This window comes from Anser brachyrhynchus (genome assembly GCF_964034855.1).
Source record: "Anser brachyrhynchus genome assembly, chromosome: 8".
In the NCBI taxonomy this organism is placed as follows: domain Eukaryota; kingdom Metazoa; phylum Chordata; class Aves; order Anseriformes; family Anatidae; genus Anser; species Anser brachyrhynchus.
Window position 1 is genome coordinate 31,236,742 of NC_137702.1, and position 21,139 is coordinate 31,257,880.

Genomic DNA, 21,139 nt, shown 5'->3' on the forward strand with positions numbered 1-21,139 from the left:
GTGAGTGAGTGACAGTGACTTAACAGGAAAGGAATGTAGCTCCTTTACAGCAGAGTTCACTTCCCCTCTACATTACTGTGAGATTACAACCAAAGATCCTTAGATGTTCACTAAATCCCTGCTCTTCTCTCAAGGCAAATAAGGAACTGCAGATACTTAACACTGCCTCTGCTTCAGCCTATAACCTTCCTTCATACCATCATTTTGAGAAATTAAAAGACACTTGCTTTAAAATATGAAATGAGATATCCAGATCTTCATTTCCGCTGGTCTGCAATCTGCATTCTTTAGGAATAAAGCTCTGATAATAGTAACTAAATTGAAAATGTTTTTGTCCTTAACATAGAGTACAGATAGGCTGTATTAATTTACCTGGGCTCCTTGCAACAGGAGAAAAAAGAGGTTTCTATCAAGGGTGGGGGGAATTTCACTGGTCCTAAATTCTGTGAATAAAGAAGGTATTTTAACATGTAAGTTTTGGACTTGTAAAAGATTCTTCCCTCAAGACAAAATTTTGTTCTTTGCTCCATTAAGTTTATCTTCAGGTCTGGTGATTTGACTTTCAACCGACTTATTTGTTGAAATAAATAAGCTTAAGACTGATTCATAGATTTTAAATTAGGAAGGACCTGTGGAGGTCATTGGTCCAAGCCCTGCATGCAGGGCAAGAGAATTACCAAGACGTCTGTTCAGACCTGCTCTTCCTGACCTACACTGTACTTCCCCCCTTCAAAATAATAGTATTTAACAATTTAGAACTAGGTTATTAAATGCTGAAAAGCAGTGCTATGATTGACAACAAAAGCTTTGCTATTTTCATAGTTTGGGTGAAGTTAGGATCTCTTTTGAAAGCCTGACCCATGCCTTCCTGCTATTTCTGAGGCCAAAAATTGTGTTAAACTGCTTGCACATATTTATTATGTATGTATTTGAAAGGAGGCCCAAAACAACATGCAAATTATTCTCAGCATGCCTGTTTCTTTCATGTACAGAGGTACACAATGGAATCATAACTAAATTGAGTTTGAAGACGACACCAAGCAAGACTAGATACAAACTTCCTCGCTTAAAACAATAAACTGTAATATGTAGCTATTTCCCAGTATGCAGAAACACCATCTAATCGTCCCCATCTCTTTTTTTTTTTTTTTTTTTTAAGGGAAGTAGTTTCAAAAGTACCTTCCATTCCTCAGAATCCAGTCTTTTGTAGGTGCAGGAAATAGCATCAGTCAGTCCAGAAGGGTCCACGTGCTGTTGGGCTGCCTTGCAGGGCAGACATTGCAAACACCAATAGTGACTTGGACAAGTACCAGTACATGCAGTAGTAATAACTACACTCTCACGAGCTCTGCCTGCCTTCCTACACCAGCCCCTCCACCTACTCCAGCCTGCTTTACAGTTGTCTGACTAGGTATCCTGCAGGGGAGGACAGCAGTAACGAGCACTAAATAGCATCAGCTTCTCTAAGGGTGCTTTATCCTTTTTACTCAGGTGAAGATTCTTGCTACATTTGGAGGCTGTTGACATAATTACTAGAAGAATGTATATGATTAGGAAGTCTTGTGTTGCACCTGAAAGCTATAAAGCTATGCTTTCTGTACAAAATATAGTTAAAAGGTAAACATTCTGAACTGTTCTGTAAAATTATACCTGACTGAAAACATTCTGTTGTCACAGTTGTAACTTCTGGACTACAGGCAGTACAGCACTGCTTAAATGAAACACGCTCAAGTACAGTTTAACTGTGATTTTCAGTAACTTCCTTCTTTGAAATACAAACCGAACTTCCTAGTAAGCATCTAAAAGTCCTTTCTCCATCCAGTAACTGCACTGAAGGCAATGATACTGAATTGTAATTGCAATGAACTTCACCACAGAATCATTGAGACTGAAAGGTACCCCTGGAGGTCATCTAGAGATTGTCCAGCATAGGGACTGTCTGAAAATGGAGATACATTTATTGAAATGTCCCCTCCTTTCTTCCACCACTCGGTTGAGTTACCAAGTCAAGGGCCAAAACATGCAGTGTGAGTATCAAATACAAACCGGGGAAAAAATAATAATGCACAGTAACTGATTGTTCTAACTTCCAAGGCAATCGACTATGCTTTGTAAATTGCGAAACATCATTTTTACATTGTGCAGATGCTATAATTTGCAAACAATCTTACCGAGACCTGTGGAAGAAGAAAGTTTTTTTCCCTCTCTAAGTACTATATCTGCACACTTTCTCAATATTAGAGTGCTATTGCTTATTCGGTGTAATTTTCAGTTGCCACAGCATCCACAAACACAAGCACCAGAAGTACCCAAGTGTATAGTTTAAAATAATGAAGAGGTAGTGAGTCACAGCCAAGCAGATCATCAAGCTCACCTGCCAGCCAGGAAGTAATCTTTCTTTTCCCTTCTCATCATCCATCCCTTATCCTTCCACTTCTTGAAGTCGCTCATATGAAAGTAGACAGGTTATTTAAATGAGGAATAAGCAGCCACTGTTTCTGAGCATCCCCTGGCAAATAGCTCGTCTCCTTTCAGCAGCAGATCAGATAACAGTATTCAGATGAAAATAGATCTGGCATTCTGACCATCAATGAGCTTTACTATTCTGTATGTCACTTCTAAGCTGTGACTAATCAGAGGTTTAGCAATGTATTCTACGGGCCTTACTCGTTACAGCAGTTTCAGTCACTTAACTTGCAGTAATGTCTTGCTTCCTGATGTACTTGATGCATACTGTACTGAAATCCCTAGTTGGAGTCATCTTCCTACCTCAAACCTCTCTTCAAAGAGAGAAAGAATAAATTCATGTCCCACTAAATAAAATCTAAAACTAACCCCATACCCAGAACAAGGTGGACCGTGAAAGTGTTTTATAAACAGTCCAAGTATGAAGTTTAAACAGACCTCAAATCTGCTCACAAGAAAACACTGAGTTTTTCTTTTTAAACCGCATCTAAACTTACTTTCTCTCCCTCTTCTGATTTAAAGCCCTGTCAGTCAACTCTACATTCCTCCATGATACTGTGTATTTCACATCCACGTTTCAACTAACACTTCTTCATAAAGTATTATTTACATCATCCTTTTATCTCATTTCTGTTCAGCCACCACTTCTTTGTCAAGCTTTAAATCCAGCTACAGTTTGTATCTGCATTGTCTTTTCAATTGCAAAGAGAAGGTAGTTGTTTATTTACACACAAAAAAAGGCCATTCCTCATCTGCCCTTTGAAGAGGAGCCAATGGATGGTCTATGATACTGACTTGTAAAGACCATTCCCAATAGAGTCTAATTACAAGAATGACAGCTACCTCATAACTATTAATTATCTTGACTACAGAGAATTTCCATCAATGAGCTCAGTGCCGTTCCTGATGCGCTGGCTGTTCAGATATACTGAATAAATCGGGAAACAATCAGAGTGCCTCCTCTGCAAATGTTTCTACATTTTCTGACCCAGGCACAACCAGCCCAGAGAAGCATAATAAGAAAAAAAACCCACATGTTAAATGACATGCTACAAAGGTAAAAAGGACAGCTCTATGACCTTGTAAACTCAGTATTTTTAGTTAGAGGACATAGAAACTTATAAGGAATTTGTTTATTAACAACTTTCATAGACTATCGTAACAAGTCTATTAATAAAAATAAGATATGCTGACATGAAATACATTATTCATACAAATAGATGGTCATTTTACCAGTGCAGACGGTACAACAGATTTAACAGAGATTTACAGAACTAATAGTTACTTTGTCCTGGGTTATTGGTAACCTTTACTTTTTTTCTGCAACTGTTTTTGCTATTGCTGGTTTGCCTTCATACTTCCTGGTGTACTTCACATTCAAGTCTACAAACAGAGAAAAAAGGAATCAAGCAATGTGTAGCACTGGTCCTGTTATTGCATTTATATGCCTGAAAAAGTAAACTGGGAAAATAATTACGGTTCTTTTGTGTCTTACATCTGCAGTCATCTCTTAGGGAACAGAAACCCCCCAGTTTCTGTGCTTGCCAAAATATTACTGAAGAACGCAGTAACAGACACACCCAGTGAAAAGAACAAGTATAAACTGAAGCAGTGCCCTCTAGCCCAACTGCCTATAGCAGAATGCCCACAAGACTGTGGAGGGTACCCTAGAGCCTGGGACCTCTTCAAAGTAGACCAAGAAGAATCACCACAATCTCTGCACCCCCGTAAGGAGTAGCTAGGACGCAAGACACTTGTAGTAATGTGGAGCAGGAGCTGGTGCCAGAGTAGCTGCTGCATCTTTCTCCAGCAGCCCTGGTATAGCCCCCTGGTGCTGGGGTAAAATCACCCCAGATTCTCAGCTGGCTGGGGCAGTTCCTCAGCTTGGGTAATGCGCAGACCTCAGATGGCACTTGGTGAGCTTTCACTCTCGGGATATTCCCATGCTTGGGTGTGCGAGAACATTCCCTTCTAGCATCTCAGCTTTTTTACCCCAGCATAAAACAGAGGCAAGAAATAATTACTGTAGAGAACATGCCAGGGTGCGGGGGGGGAAAGGAGGGGTAGGCATCTAAGCTCTAACTTCACAGTTCCAGAAAGAGTTCACAAAATCAAACGGCCTGCTGCTGTTCTGACTTTCCTACAGCAGGCATGTGAAGGACTATCCAAAGAGGATTGCTCTCCCATCACCTTGCAATTGTCTGATTTTTCTCATCCTCTGCTGGGCACACTGGGGAATGGGAAGAAGGATGAGTATAAATATTTCATCCTTCCATTTTGTACCAGCAGAGGGTTTCCTGAGGAGTGAAAGCAATAGAAGGGAAATGTTTGTGGCTGTGAAACATCAGAAGACACAACAGTCTACATCTTTTCTTCTCAGGACATAAATGCAAACAGCAGCTGGCAGACAAGTTCACAGCCCATATTCCCTCCTCACCATAGGCTGGAGCTCTGTCCCATCTTCGTTGTCACATCTCATGGTTCTGTGTTTATGCCCTTCTGTTAAGTTGTTACTTTGAGTCACAAACATCTACAAACAAAAAGCAGGGTGAGATCATTTGGGAATGCGAACCATTATGTAAATAAAATAGAAAAAAACATCCTTGTAAGGGAAGATAGTTAACCTGGGGCTATAAAACTAGCTGGTTCCTAGCTGGGTGACACTGAGTGATACTGGGAGGCACTCTGCAGGGTGATGAAAGCAGCTGAATAGGATGAAACAAGAATCCCTCTTACTTTCTCTACTGCAGCAATGAGAGCTCTGGCTGTCTGAAATCACTCACCCAGCTCTCCACCTATTGCCTCATATCATCCTGAGGGCCACAGAGCCTCCCTTCTACCCCCAGATGTTTATCACCCAGCTGTAACACAGATGCCACACATCAATGCCTTCATGTGTTGGGAAACTCCAAGTCCTTGTCTATGTGATGAAACATACTATTGGTCATGCAATGAGGAGGAGTTTGGATGTGCTGCCCCCAGTTTTTCCATACAAGGTTAGACTGCCTGCCCTGCCTGGATGACTCGCCCCTGTGGGAAGTCCTCTCTTCACCCCAGACCCCAGGGAATGGCTAACTACGAAGAATTACAAGTTAAACCAGAGTTAAAGAAAAACTACCACAAAGTTTGGAAGTGGAAAAAGGAAAGCCTCTGTTTGTTTCATGAAGGAGAATTGGCTTAAGAAGTATTCTAGCATTTGGCAAAACAGAGGAAGAAGAACAGAGGTCAAGGCTTCAGCGTTTTCCATTAAGTAACATATTCCTATTCAGGACATGTGCTTAAGTACTGTTCTGAATCAAGGCCAAAGAATAACCATCTGCTTTCTTCTGTAAAAAGGGTTAAGCCTATGTTTATGCTGCCTTTTTATTGTTTTTGTTTGTTTTCAACAAAATTCTAAGAACATTACAGGAAACAAACAAACAAACAAAACCAAAACCAACCAACCAACCAAACCAAAACAAAGCAAAAAAAAAAACAAAAACAAACCAAACCAACCAAACAAACCAAAAACAGTTCTGACACTGTCCTGAAGAAATCCTTCCAGAAGATTCACATCATCTGAGCTAGTCTGGCTGGCTGTTAAGACTTTCTTTGTTGCATGGTTTATGAAAGAATGGACAGGACAGGCAAAAATAGTATGAAAGGAAAAAAAGCTTCCACATTTCCAATATTCATATGAAAGGGATGGCATGTATACATTCAAATGCTTCAGATGCAGCTGTTAACTAAAGCTCTCCATCACTATTAGCTATGCAGTGATTCTGCATGGAAAGCTTGCAGTTCAATACAGTAATTATCAGGGTAGAGACAGAACAGTCAGTCCAGAGACAGAAGGATTTAATCAAGAAACATAGGACAGTATTTTGGCAAAAGAATCTGTATATGTATGAAGGAAAGCAACTCAAGTTTGAATCAAGTTTGTTCAAAACTACAGCATCCATAAGATGTATATGAATACCTGACCTGCTACAAGCTCCTTGTTCTTTAGTTTTGCTCCTTGCTGTACAGAAAGGAAAAATGGACATAAACATCTAATCTTAGGGCACACTGTGGATTGTACTGCAGCTAGCTCAGCTATTTATTTATATATTTACTAAGCCTTAAAAAATCAGCCATTGCCTACAGGGTATGATCTAAAACTAGGTAGCAGATCATAGTTAGAACGCAGGGGCCAGAGGGAGGAGTTCATTTATTTCAATTTTTAAACTCACTTTTTTAATTTGCATCTCTGAGCCCATCCTGTTCTAAGGGCTTGGAAAAGAAATCAGATGGATTAAGAGTTCAAATTACTAGGTCATGGGGAAAGAGAGTCCTCAAAAGCTTAGAATGGCTCAAATATTTTTGCTGTTATCACTGGGGCTTACCAGCAGTTCCTGATCTACAAAGTATGGCTTCTCTGCAGATCCATCATTTGTTTCCATATCAATAGCAAAGCAAAGGAACATGGCATCCAGCGTCACTTCAAACACAGACAGGAAGCTGTGGGACATCAGGTAGGCAAAAAATCCAACCAGCAACAGAGGAACTACCCAAGCTTGCAACTCCCGATGGTAGTTAAATGCCATCAATCCTCCAAAAACAGTAAAACATACAACAAACACCTATAAAGGGCATTGAGAGAGAAATGCAGCCTTATTAATCACATAATTTGTTTCTTTGTTTTCCTAAAACATAACAAAAAACTCCACCAAAATCCTCAGACAAATTACAGCTAATATTTTAAAAGAACATCTAATCTGAGAGATGGCTATGCATTTTTTGGAAAATAGTTGCCACATTTTGCATTCAATTCAGTATGCAAATTTTGTAGGGCAGGAGCAATCTTCTACTATATATTTACCAAAGACTCATTGCAACAGGAACTGCAAGAGTGGCACCAAGGACACTAACACAAATAAGTAACTCAGTAAAAGCTATGAAAAGGATTAAGTTCCTCAAACATTATCCTCTCTCCCAAATTCATTTTACAGCATTAACACCTAGTTTAACAATAATATTACCTTATTTAAGCTTAAAACCTTATTTACTTTTGGTACAAGAAACAGAATCATACTCTGATTATTCACTTCAGCCTTACGGAACAGTACCTTTTCTTACTCTTACCTTTCCTAGAAATATGATAAAATCTCCAAAACAACTAATGGATGCAAATTCAGCAGAACTCTTTGCCAAAATAAAGACAGCATCCTTTGCTGATGTACAAAAACTTGTCCCATTTATGGCAGTAGTTGTGTACACATGCTGAAATGAGAGAAGATAATGCAATGGGAGATGAAAGACCCTTTTAATCTAGATTTTACTTCAACAAAAATGAAAAGCTTTAAACATGATTTGGAAATGCTGACTTTGTGAATAAAAAAAGTTATTTTGCATAATATGACAATTTTATTTCAAGTGACTAGAGTAACTATGCTTCTAGTGTCAAATAGTTTTTTCTACATCATTTCCACCATTAGCAAATGCTAGAACAGGGATGAAGTAAGTTTCTAAATCCATCTTTATCCAATTTATTTTAAAACACCAAAGTTCTCTACCCTAATTTTTGTTAATTAATTTAACAAAGTTACCACAAAACACTTGCTTGAATCATGCTATTCGAACTTATTTTCCAGGTATCTACCTTCCACAACTGCTGGCAACCTATATATACAGTACAATCAAGCTATGTAGTGATCAAGTAATTTAAAAGTTGATGATTAAAAAAGTTTTATGCACTGCCTTTTTAGACTATTCATATGCTACTGAAATTCAAGCTTATGGCTACAGCCATAAAATAAAACCATTGCATGAAAAATGAAAACAATTACGACAGTGATTGTAAAAGAACAGCTAAAGGACTAGACCAGTGAAGAATCTTGTCACTAAAAATAATAATAATTTTAACAGACAGAAGGGGCAATCAAAGGTATCAGGAATATTATAAGATTTCTCTTTGTGGAAATTGGCCAATACATGTGGGATGGCCTTCTTGGACTGGAGTATTTTAGCACCTGTTCTGGATAACTTGACACACCTGTCCCATTTATGGAACTCCTCAATGAGGCTTTGAAACAACATCTAAAGTATCAGCTAGGAATAACAGCACTCAGGATACCTGAAATATTTGCTGAACTTTGCCAGCAAGTCTTATGAATAGTTTCCCTCTTCTCAAAATATTAGAAGGTGGATTATGTCGCAAGATATTAGTTACATCTGGTACATTCAGAAGAACCGCAGTGTGCAAGGGATTACTGTTTTGAAGGAATTTATATACCCGAACATGTTCTGAAGTGCTTAGATTACTTTCTGCTACACGTAGAAGCAGAAAAAAATGATTTGCTAAAAGTGAATTATATTGGCCTACTACAAAACAGTTCCTGTTCAAAAAATCTGTTTTTTCTTACAAATCAAAATATAAAACAGCTTCAGATATCTCAAGGCAGGGAAAATTATTTCTGCAGAGTCCAGTTTTATCCCAATTTCTGTAATAAACTGTAGTGTAGCAAAGCTATATTGACATTACTGTATCTTAAACTATTGCACAGAAAGAAATTAAACAGAAAGATCCTTTGTATCTTCATTTTTAATATTATTTATTTTATATATAGCAAAGGACTTATTTCCTCTGATTAGTAAGCAAAACAAAGAGTATACGCAAACAGTGACATCCTGTAAGCACTGTACTTATATGGTAGCTAACGCATCCATAGATGGAAAAAATACAACTAGAAACCATGGATTTATTGCCCACTATGAGGAAAAAAATAAATAAAATTAAAGATTCCCCTGAACTCTACAGAAACATGTAGACTATTTGCATAAAAATCTGTTTAAACAAGCAAGTTCTCTCCATTCCCAAATAAGAAAAAACGCTTTCGGTATAACTTTCATTTACACCGTCCTGCGGAGCGCTGCACTGGGGCCTGCAGGCAGCCTGCCCCTTGGCCCAGCCAGCTGTCATCTGTTCCTTGGGCTTCCCGGTTGCCCACGCCTCTGAAAGAGGCAGCCTCGTCCCACCTGCCTCACACAGCCTGGCCACTTGGCAAGGAAAGCAGACGGCCTGCCAGCTCGCCCACCCCAGGGTTGAAGGCAATCAGATCAGCAGGCCCAGGGCAGCCTCGCTGGGCCTCCCCCTGCCCAGGGCACTGGCACCAGGTTCAGGGAGGGCAGCCTCAAATCAGGCTCCCTCTCTGCCTTCTGTCTCTAGCTGTCACTGCATTTTTCAAACACGGATAATGCACCTATCTTTATAACATGCTGTGAATTAAGGCTGCTTCATCGTTCCCCTTAACAGACAGGAAACTGAGACACAAAGTGGAAAAATTGGTTTTGTAAGTTTGTTGCTGTCCCTTAAGAATTAAATTCACAGAGCAGATCCTGATCTGGTGAGGTCAGTATACATTTTGCCAATAAATTAAATACAGATTCTGTATTCATTATAAACTGAAAGAAAAAAAAGGTTCTGTTTTAAAAATTAAATAAGAATGCTGAAAATGCATGTGCACTTGTACAAACACTGTACCAAACCTTAAAATAAACAACCACTTGTTCACATTCTGGAATTAGCCACTTCGGTATCTGAGGAATGTGCCACGAAAAGAATTTCTGATATTTATTAACTTGAACAGTTTTCTTGGAAGAACTGGAAAACAATGCTAGAGACTGAATACTACCTGCATAGGCATTTGTGATGCTACAAACCAGTTAATAAGAAATGTAACTTATAACTATTACAACTTCAACAAATACAAGCTTATACAAGTCATACAAGTCATAACACAAAAGCAAGAGAGACAGCCAGGTGGTAACCCAACATTACAGAAGAGGCACAGAAATGAATGGACTACTAGAAGGCTACAAAAGTAGTCATTGGCATGGGTGAAGTATGAATGTTACTAGTAAAAGCTGAAGACTGAGTCAAGCGATCTTTGGGGAAAAAATACATTTCCATCAAACTCAGAGTTGCACAGAAACTAGTTCAAATGATTTCGCATCCTTACCCACCAAAGAATAACTAATACACATAAGCTACTCCCAATATTTGCAAATGATTTTGGACTTCGGACTAAGAAGCTTAGCTCTCCCCTTTATTTTCTAGTTGCAGGGATTGCAACCCATTCCTTTTCAAAGAAAGGATAGTTGCAAAGGCTAAGACGGCAGACCACAGTCACATAAGAGCCTGCTATCATTTAGAAACAGACTATTCAAATGTGTTTTTTTTCCTACCGTTGTATTCTCTTTCCTAATGCACAAAAGCTTTAGTGGAATTGGAAATGTGTGAGAGAAGGGCAGCAGGAATGATCCAAAAGGTATGGAATGTCTTCTGTCTGGGGAGCTACTGAGTGCACCAGACTCCACTGTCTGGAAAAGAGATGACTGAAGTAGGATGCGGTAAGAGGGCTACAAAAGCACGAGAAATATGGAGAGAGTAGGTATGATCAGATGCTTGCTGTTTTTTCTAATGCAAGGACTAGGCAGAGGGGGTAACCATATGAAGCAGCAGGAACCAAATTTGAAAACAGATGACAGTTCTTCTCACTGTATCCTGTAAGTCATGAGCTCCTGGCCAAAGGATGCTCTCTAGCTGCTAAAAGTTCCCGTGAGTTCAAGGGAGACAGGAGAAGTTCAGGGAAAAGGGATCCACTGAGAGATATTAACCACACAGAAACCACATACAGCTCAGGATGTTCCTAGGCGCAAAACAGATTCAGAAACAGCACTGGAGACAGGGAAACATACACTCTTTATGGCTTTGCAGCTACTCACAGCCACTGTTGGAGATGGGTCACCAACCTAGGCAGAGGTTCTGCCTGGCCCAATAAAGCTGTTATATACTTAAACTTTGCTTAATGCATTGATGTTTTACAGTGGTAGTCTCTGCTGCAGTGACAAGCAAGTACTAATAGCACTGATAGCGTACCGCGGATCAGCAAGCGTGGGAGACAGTGGGTAAGGAAGTGTCTTTATCCTTGCACCATCGAGTTGGTACTGTGTCACCAATTTTGTGAAGAACACAAGCCTCTTCTGGCTCGGAGCCTGGGAACTAGACACTGGTTTCTCAGTGTCAGGAGGAATAAATAAGGAATGTGAATGTTTACATATTTCCAAATACCATGCTATGCAAAAAAAAACTATTTAAAGAATACATCCTTCTATGCTTCACAACACAGAATGTCAAGGGTCTTGGAAAAACTGACCTGCCAGTTTCATGAGAAAGGCACTGTGGCTCAGATCCAGCCCATAAGTTCCCGGATTGTTGAGAATAATTGCTACTTTGTGTAACAGCTGAATTCAGTCTTCCATTCTAGGACTTGCTTTAATAAAATGAGCTTGGGGAAAGACTGGATTGCCATAGCAACAGAATCCTCTTAAAAAAGAAGCAGGAGACATGCTGGTCTCACATCCCATTTCAGCTTTTTCTGCTCTACTGATATTTTCAGCCTGATCCAATCTGCTTGTTGCTGCCAACTCCCTTGGGGGCTGCCCTGGCTATCTACACCCACTACAATGCCATGCAGCTCAGCCAGGGCTTTTAAATGTCCTAGCTTGCAAGTGCCACAGCTGCCGTAGGAATTCCCTCAGAAAACACAATCTAGTGGTAGCAAGTGGAAGTGACGTTTCTGTGGCTGCTGTACAGGCCTTTAGTGACCCAGTGGGACAGCTGTATCATGACTCTCAGGTGGTGGGGGGAAATTAGAGCAGTGTGGGCCTGTGAGGCCCTGCTGAAGAGATGAAGACATGTAAAACTGGAACAGACGTTCAGCCACTCCAGTCCCTGGCTATTTCAAGCTATCATGCTACTCAATTTCTTCTATTAAGTGGAAAGGTCCCTCTTTAAACTACTTAGGGCTTTTCCCTCTCCCAGCCCTTGCATTTGGATCTATTCCAGACTGTTGTCCCTCTGGTCCTTAGGATCCTTCTTCCAATTTCCAGACAACTCCTGAACAGCCTACAACTACTCATTCTTCTGCTTATCTTGTGTTGGCTCTTACCTTTCCCTGCTGTTTCTTTTCCTGATACACTCAGAGATGGCAAATGTGCATGCTCTGACCCTTTACTTGTAAGGGTAGACACACCAGGATATTCCAGTCCCACCTGGTGAGGTAAGGCTGACTACCTAAAACCAGCAACGTGAACAAAGGCATTCATCCCTCTTTCTGGTGCAAGTATTTCATCCCATACCTTCTCCAGGACTGAATCTGCCACTTCTGCAGCCATCTCAATAACGAACTAACGGCTATTGCCCTGTGAAAGACAAACGCACAGAGCACATTCTCGTCCATCACTTCCCCAGTGAGCACACAGCTAATACAGAAACTGTTATTTTTGATTCTTAGGCTAATCACTATTTATAAGAAACTCGACAAAAGCCTCCTGATTTTTTTTACAAGCAGTCCAAAAAGCCCAGCTTTGCATTCCACCTTATATTTGCAATCTGGACTTGCTGGAAAATACCTTGTCCTTCAACTTGCCTTGTTTTCTACTCTGTCACATACTCCCTCCACAGGTGTCATCCAGCGGGTACGATCAACACAGCTTTCTCCTGGGAGGGTAGTTGGGTGTTCTCTCCTGTAGCATCTCACTGCTAGGACTCTTACTGCAGAGAACCTGCTCTAAGTGCCCATTGCATCATGATTACATTATTACTGGAGTCACTTAACTGTAGCTTCTGCAATATTAGTGTGACAGTGTTTCCATCAGGGAGTTCTGAAATAAAAACAAACTGAACGTGGTCTGAGAGTTGTTCAGAATTGCCCTGCTTAAGAGCACTAAATTAGTGGTCAGTTGTTTCACTGCATTCCATCCCCCTCAATTTTTATTTATTTATCTTTTTTAAGTGGGAGAAGGGAGAGAAGAAAAGCATCAAAGCAAGAACAGGTCATTCTCATTCATCTCTATGCCCCACATAGTTCACCCTATGAAGCAAGGAAAGACCTGCAATATTTATCTCCTATTACTGCATATTTAAAAAGTCTTTAGAAGGAAAACAAACATTTAAAACAAGATTTCACTAAAGATTAATGTTTTAGCCAGTATTTTCAAGATGATTGAAAATTTAGCTTCACATCTAGAAGAAACTTTGCCAGTAACATTAAAGTGCAGTATTGGTTTTGGGAGGAAAAAAAAACTATTTGATGGTGTGAGGCACAATATGTTTGGCAGCGCACAGGAGAATTGTACTTACATTAGCATGCCTGAATTTGGGTTTTATCTAGGTCATTTCTCCAGAAGGCATTTAAGCACAGCCTCCTGATAGGCTTCCATCCAAAGTTTATGAGACAACTAACTACCACGGATATATGACCAACAGACAGACTTGCTTCTGTTTTTTCACACTAGACAGTTGCTGGCTTTCAGTGCCACTGAAGGGTCTCAGTACCAGCAGATGCAGGCGATCACACTGTGTCATTCACCAGTAATGGCTACCACAGGGCCCGGAAGGCTACACAGCACGAAGCTGTGCTGAGGAAAACAGAGAAACCACATACACTCAGCAGCTCCAGAAATCCATGTGCTGCACTGTGGAGCGGTTGCCTGCCAACTGGCTGCAGATGAACCCAGAGCAGACATAGAAAAGCAGAATTATCCTGAAATAGATATATTGTTTAAAAATGTCATTGCAACAAGGCTGTAAAGAAAAAAAGTGACTGCTTTGATGTATCAAAAGTTAAGACTTTGCCATAACAATTTAAGAGAGCAGGAGACAGACAGACCTTGTAGCTCCCAAACCACATAAAGAAAACAGTATATTCTTTTTACGGAAGAGAAATTTCGATCTCCCAGATTTTACTTGAGATGATTGGATATGTTTATCTGGAACATACTGAAACCATCAGAGCCAGAAGATGAAAACTCTGTGGTAATTCTGACAAGTGTTGGCAAACAGAACTGTCAAGTAAGGATAATGACTTTATATTCACAAAACACTTTTCATCCAGATAGAACCCAGAGTGCTTTACAATTGTTACTAATGGATTATACACACACATGAATCACTTTGCCCATGACTGAAATGGAACAGCTTAAGGAGTGAACTGTTTAACAGCACATAGCAACACTACACCACAGTTTAGCACAGGATCCAGTTGCATATCCAAAAGAAATTTAGGAAGGCAGAATGTAATTATCCACATTGCAATCTGAACAGGATACTGGTTTACATTATTCCTCCTGCAACAACCGCCACTGGAAATACAGCAACTGTCAGCATCAAGTGCAGCATCTGTCACGACAGGAAGATGACAGGGTACTTTTCTGGCCCTGTTCAACTTAAATTGCAAGAGAGCTGAACACAACTTAGCTGACCCTGGAGAGAAGGAATCTCTTCAGGAATACACACAACAATCAAAGTTAGTGTTACACCCCACCTGAAAGACAGCACATCAGCCCATTGACAACATAACAGGGCATTTGGTTCACACTGCACGGGAAGAAAGAAGCTCACACACTATCACCAATGTTACTTCCTCCAACACCTATATATCATCTGCAAGTTTCCCAGAGGGAAAACAAGGTGCTCTGCTTAATCTGATTATACTTGTGAATGAAAGAGCAAGAAAGTATTTAAAACATCTAAGCAATACAACAACAGGTTGAAGAAAATAATGCAGAAGTGATGGGGAAGGCTTTTTAAGTTTCCAGGTAATTATACACTTATTACAATGGTGAATGTAATAGTGGGATAAAAGGCAAAAGCACAGTAAGGAATGTTAATGAGCTTTGGACCGACTTTTATAACAGCTGTTCCGCATTTCTATAATTTCAACTCATAGAAAAATCAAAATCTAAACTTAAAAATACTTTCAAAACGTTAGATACATACGCATACGTACAAGCAATTTTTTTAAAGTCCCTAAAGTCCTACCCTTGAGTCCACGTTTAACAGCAATGTGAAATTTCAAGGCTGTACCCAACTTTCACAAATCTCAGTGAGCGCTCTTAAATTCAACACTTGTGTTAATCTAGCTGTATGTTAAGCTTCTTAAAACTATAGTTATTTTTTTCCACAAAGACTTTCAATCTTAGTCAACATTTATATTTTTAATAGGCTTGAATATATTCTTTATAGAAAAAAACATTAATTGCCCTATGAAATGCAATAATCTGAGAACACTACCCTTTCATACAGATAAAATTTCTATCAAAATCTTACAGAATGTTCTTGCTTTTGTTCTCCTCTGTCTCCCAAACTGCCCCAGATTTGGAGCTTGTGTAGCACCATCATCTTTGCTAAACTGATGTTCAAACAAACAATTATCTAACAGCAAACACAGTACTAAGATCATTAGGCTAAAAAACACAACTTGTATAGAAATAAATTTGCCTACAATAGATTAGGAAACAGGAAATCTTTTAAGGGAACAAGAGATACAATACAGCCTTCTGAAACAAAAGAAAGTACATTACTGTAATTAATTCTCCTTTTAACAAACACATACCATACAACAGCTGGAGAAAGTAAACACTATGATGCTGGCTATCTCTTTGAAAGGCAGGAAGCCAAAGGGAAAGGGTGACTACAAACGGGAAGCCTGGAGTTAAAATGAACTCTAAGATTCCTTGCCGAGTCAGTGACCATAAGATCTATCTAAAAAATGTAAGTCTGGAAAATTCATCGGTTAGAACCAGAGATTTTACTGCACAAGTATTTAATCTAAGGTGAATTAAGTGAAAAAATGTTCTTTTCATAGTTGTCCAGGATTAAGCTTTATTTATGCAACTACTTTAGAATGAGAAATCTGACCCTTTATCAGCATCGTCTTGTTTACTTCACTGCTGTTCTTAGCAATGAGAACAAAGAAAGAAACAGAGTTATGAATCAGCAAGAACATCTGATTCCTTGTCACATTGATAATATCACTGCCACCAGAGATAACAAAAGGCGACTGACAAAGAGAAAAATTAGCTATTTACAATGATGTACATGGAGCTTGGAGAAATATACATAAATTTGGAGAAAAGGATCAGGAAGGAAAGAGTATCAGAAAACCTGCTGCATGTCAGAAAGTCATTCATTTCCAATAAAAGCACTTCTGAAACAAAACTGCTAACAAAACAAAGAAGTCCTTCAAATACAGAGAGTATTATATCATCTGGCTTTTTGATCATGGATTATATTCCCAGATATTTTGATAATGGAAATCAGCCAAGACTTCAGTTTTCTTTAATAGGGACTTTCAGGTGGAAAATACTGTATCTAGTTTAATGACACATCCCCAGGTCTGTTTCTCACTTAATTTCTTCCTTCTACCTGGACATTTCAGTTGTCTCTCTGGCACAACTTAACAAGATGTTGTCCTCTTACCTTCAGAAATAGCAAGTGGTCCTCAGAAAGGGTCATCTCAAGCTGTATTAATAAGTTTTCTAAAATTTACACTCGGTTACCTTGCATGTTTGTCAACTCCCTGTTTCTTTACAACAATCTCTACCTACACTTGAAGAATTTTTTGTTTGTTTAGCTAGCCAGCAGGTAGCTTTGACTTATACGCACTGGGTATTGCTTTAGTCACGCTAAATGGAGGTAGCATACACACATGGTTTCTAAACTAGGTATGCAGATGGTTGAGTGGTGGAGATGACAGAGCGTACCTGGTTAAAGTAACTTAAGCAACCTTCCTGGCACCACAGCCAGCAGGAACAGCATTTCAACAGGCACTTTGCACATGCACTCTCCTGCAATAAAATGAAATGTTTGGTTATTGGACACAGAATTAGACTCAAAACTGCCATTTTAGAAAAGCACACTTTACAGGTGACCGACTCTTCTAACAGAGTATTCAATTAGGCAGCACATGCTTACTTTTGGATTATAGGACTTGTTTTTAATTCAGACCCTACAGTATTAATGACTGATGAGCTGAGCATATTTTTTTTCTTCCTGTAGATGGAAGATACTTCTCCAGGAAAGAAAGTAAGTGCTGTAAGCAGCTTTGTGAGCTAACAGCTGCACGGAGAACAAAACAGGCAGGCAAGTCAGTAACCCTTACAGTACTATGCAGTGTTTAGGGAGTATAGTTTGGTGGTTTTTTTACGTTTAGTTTTAAACTTTTTTGTCATTTATCAAAAAACTTTCATAGTCCTGAAATGAGCAGTATCCTAATGGACGAAAATTAAAAAATGGGCAGGACTTGTGTGTTTGTGTTGATCCAGAGCATACGTTCACTTTCCAAGACATGAGGAAAAGAATTTTTTCTAGAACAGACTGCAGACCGTTGATCTATATTAATTTCATACTAAAAACAGAGAAGAAAACTCAGTGTTTTTTCTACCCCACACAGCCCCATCAAGAGCTCAGAACTCTTCATCACCAAAGATTTTATCAAGCAAGACAAGAAAAAGATATCTTGGTAACCCTGGTAGCCTTCCAATTTTAAATGGCTGTTTTTCTCAGCAAAAGGAATTTCAGTTCAGTGATATTTGAGTCTTTTTAACCTTATTTTTCCAGAGGCTAGAATGCTTTTGTTTTGGAAAGCAGATATCTTCCAGTTACTGTATGAAATACTCAGGTCCCACAGCTACCACGGAGTTACGTTGAAACCATGGGCCTCCCAACTTTTTTCCCCCAAGTTCTTGAAAATATTCCATGAATAATTCCTTTAAAATGGTGATTGTACATACAAACTCCTGATAGCAGAGAAATACTTTAATCCCGCCATGCTTTGCTGGAGAGATGATTTTACTACAACTGTGTTAATCTCATTAAGTACTGTTTATTAAAAACAGAGTAAGGGGCTTCAACTGCAATCTCCTTTCTGCTATTCGGCTTGAAGACTGCTGTGTAGGAAACACCAGTGAATTTACCTGCAAAGCTTGCAGACCCCTGACTTCTCTTCTTCTCAGAGAACAGGAGCTTATTTTGCAAAGGTGACAAATCTGGGTGAGCTCTACAAGGATGCAGCATCTCTTCTCCCTGTTTAGTACTTCTCCTGCCCTCTACCGAGAGAGCCTTGATGGAAAGGGGCCACAGCCCCTCCCCTCCTGCCATGGGAAGGAGCAAAGTTACTTTGTGGGGCATCCTTTTGTGGACTGAGCACTTCATAGCCTCTTTAGGAGCAATTATGGCAATGGGTCATGTCACATCCTAGCTAGATGATTGGCACCTGGACCAAAAGGAGTTTAAAGCACGCTACTATTGAAAAAAAAAAGTAATCTTTCTTTCCCAGGTATTTCTATGAGTATTCAGATTACAAACAAGCATGCCCAACAAATCCATTGATTCTGCTTCCTCTAGATTCAGGCAATACTCTGTCTTCTTTCTAGCACAACTCAACCCACCTACCATCTTTAAACAAAATTCTTAATTGACCCAAATCACCAGGTTTTATAACCGTCATATGCTTTCATATGAAAGTGATGGTAACCCAGACAACATCTCTTCTACATCTCTTGAGCATTGTATTAAGAAGGGCGTTTTTATCTGAGCATTCTCAAAGTATATCCATATACTTCTCAGAGGTACTAGGGATGCTCAAAACTATACCCTGTCAAAACTATATATAACTTGCTTCACGGTCAAGGCATTTTTTCTGGAGTAAAAGAGATGAATTCTAAGACCTACATTTAAAAACTTTGTCTAAATCTACCTCTGAAGTCAGAGCTGTGCAGTCACGAGAGCTCACTCCCTCCTTGCCGAAGTGCCAGAGCTAACCACACCAGTATGTTTTCAGCAGAAGGTTAGAGATGCAGAGATGCATGAAAGACAGAAAGACTGCAAGCAACAACCACAACAGCCTAGCTGTATTTTTATATACCATAAAAGATGTGGTTTGGATCCTGTATAAATCTCTGGAATAGTTCTTATTTTACATATTCTTTCTATAAACACATATTATAAAACACATGAAATCTTTTCTATAAAAGGTATTTTATACTAAACAATATAATTCTTACTTATCTTCACTTTTTTCAATTTTTTCAATGTGAAAATTCTAAATAAAGCCTTCTGCCAAATCTGTATTTTTCCTTTATCTGTCATAAAAACATTTACATACAAAAACTAAATAAAGGTGTTTTTTCATGTTAGCATTTTCTCCTCGTATAAATATCTGAGTTGAGAGAAAAAAATGGAAGCACTTGAAAAAGGCTTTCTTCATGAAGAAAATGGGATAAAATAAAAATTCACATTATGTCATCCATTTTAAACAAAGTATATTCTTCACATTATTTTTCTTGAACCTCACCATTTAACTACTACTTTTATGTGTTACAGAATTATATACTTACCTTTTGTTTTAGGATATTATAAAGGTACAAGAGAACAATCCTTGGTATTCTCAGTATAGTAATTAAAAATGAGCCTTTTACAACAGTTCCTAGATGATAGCAGAAAAGAATTGAAATGGAAGACAGGACTGGGTGACGTGGTGGGCTATTTTTGTTTCTAGAAAGAAAAACAACATTTTAAAATGTTTTGGAAACTTATTTAAGGAGATATGCATAGTATCATTTTAGTATTTGGAGATTTAAGCATTTAAGCTGGTATACCCTTTCACACATAAAACTACTCCAATTTTCCTTCTGACTTCATCTGAACGTTCACCTTAGTACAAAGCAAAGTAGCCAAGTTTATAACTTTTATTAGATTTGTTTAATTCTTAAGCAATGAATATTTTTATATATTCACTAGTGGAAAAAATATCTAGAAAAAAAATCTATGGAAAAGAACAGAAGAGAACAACATCTGAGAATATTTCTTCAAATATCTCCCTCCAGTTTCTGTCACTTTTATCCTCTCAATCTTTTATTTGACTGTCTTTTCTGCAAGACTTTAGTCTGAAGGAATTAATTCACTATTTCTGCTTTAGTGGTAAAGCTAAAAACAGAAAAAATATGACAAGATCTCTTGTACAAAACTGAGATCTAGTGTCTACTTCCACTGTTGCAACTTGACTAAATTTTGTTCTAAATTTTGTTCAGATAATTAATGCTTTTTATTTTTCACTGAACAGGTTTTGTTTTAAAATGGAACACAGAAGAAAGGAATTTCAAATGTATGTTTAACATTATAATTTGGCCTAAAAATCTTTTAATTCCCCTGCAATCTGTGTCGTTTTGGGGAAATAATGTATTTCCCAAATTTCAAATGGAAAGAGAAAAAGTTAACCTCATACGACTGGCCTAAGAATCCCAAATACAGGTTTTATTTCCTTGCTTCCTTTATAGGGTTCAGTTTAATGTCAATCATTTACAGAGAATAGTATGACACAGCTCTCAAGAATTTATATGAAATCCAGGAAATGAACTTAAAGCCATTCCCCAACCCCTCTTCAAACACTGCAAGAAAAAAAAATCAATTAGAGTAACACCATAAATACTTAAAAAAATATTTCAGTGTTCAAAAAGAAACAACAACAAAACCACCAATGATTAAGAGTCACAAACTATCCATCTGTAATGCAACTGTATGCAATAGGCCCAACCCTGAAAAATTTACTCAAGCAACAGAAACAGTGGTTAAGTAAAGATTCAGACATCATAAATACGATGTCCTATTTTCATAAGTGATTCCTTCAAAACATCTGTTACCTTGAAAAATTAATAGTTTGCAGAAGAAGCTAAAAAATAAAAAGGAAGTGATAAGAGAGAGTGACTGGTTGGGGCTAAACATCTACAAATATATATTTGTTATATAAATACTTTTTAATTAAGTCTTCATATACACTACTTTATGATGGGTACCACAGTTCTGCAAGAA

General features: G+C 38.6%; 1 protein-coding gene across 9 annotated transcripts in view; it reads right to left on the reverse strand.

The window, feature by feature from the left end:
* Nucleotides 1-3,584: 3,584 nt before the first annotated feature.
* SLC44A3 (solute carrier family 44 member 3) overlaps nt 3,585-21,139 on the reverse strand; it is a 104,939-nt gene continuing 87,384 nt past the window's right edge. For all 9 annotated transcript variants that reach the window (XM_080602884.1, XM_080602889.1, XM_080602890.1 and 6 more), the window contains 6 exons: nt 19,669-19,825; nt 17,035-17,118; nt 7,570-7,707; nt 6,831-7,067; nt 4,904-4,996; nt 3,585-3,849 (listed from right to left, as the gene is read on the reverse strand). In XM_080602884.1, coding sequence (XP_080459010.1) covers nt 3,844-3,849; nt 4,904-4,996; nt 6,831-7,067; nt 7,570-7,707; nt 17,035-17,118; nt 19,669-19,825 — 715 coding nt within the window. In that variant the 3' untranslated portion in view covers nt 3,585-3,843. The remainder of the gene's footprint in view (nt 3,850-4,903; nt 4,997-6,830; nt 7,068-7,569; nt 7,708-17,034; nt 17,119-19,668; nt 19,826-21,139) is intronic.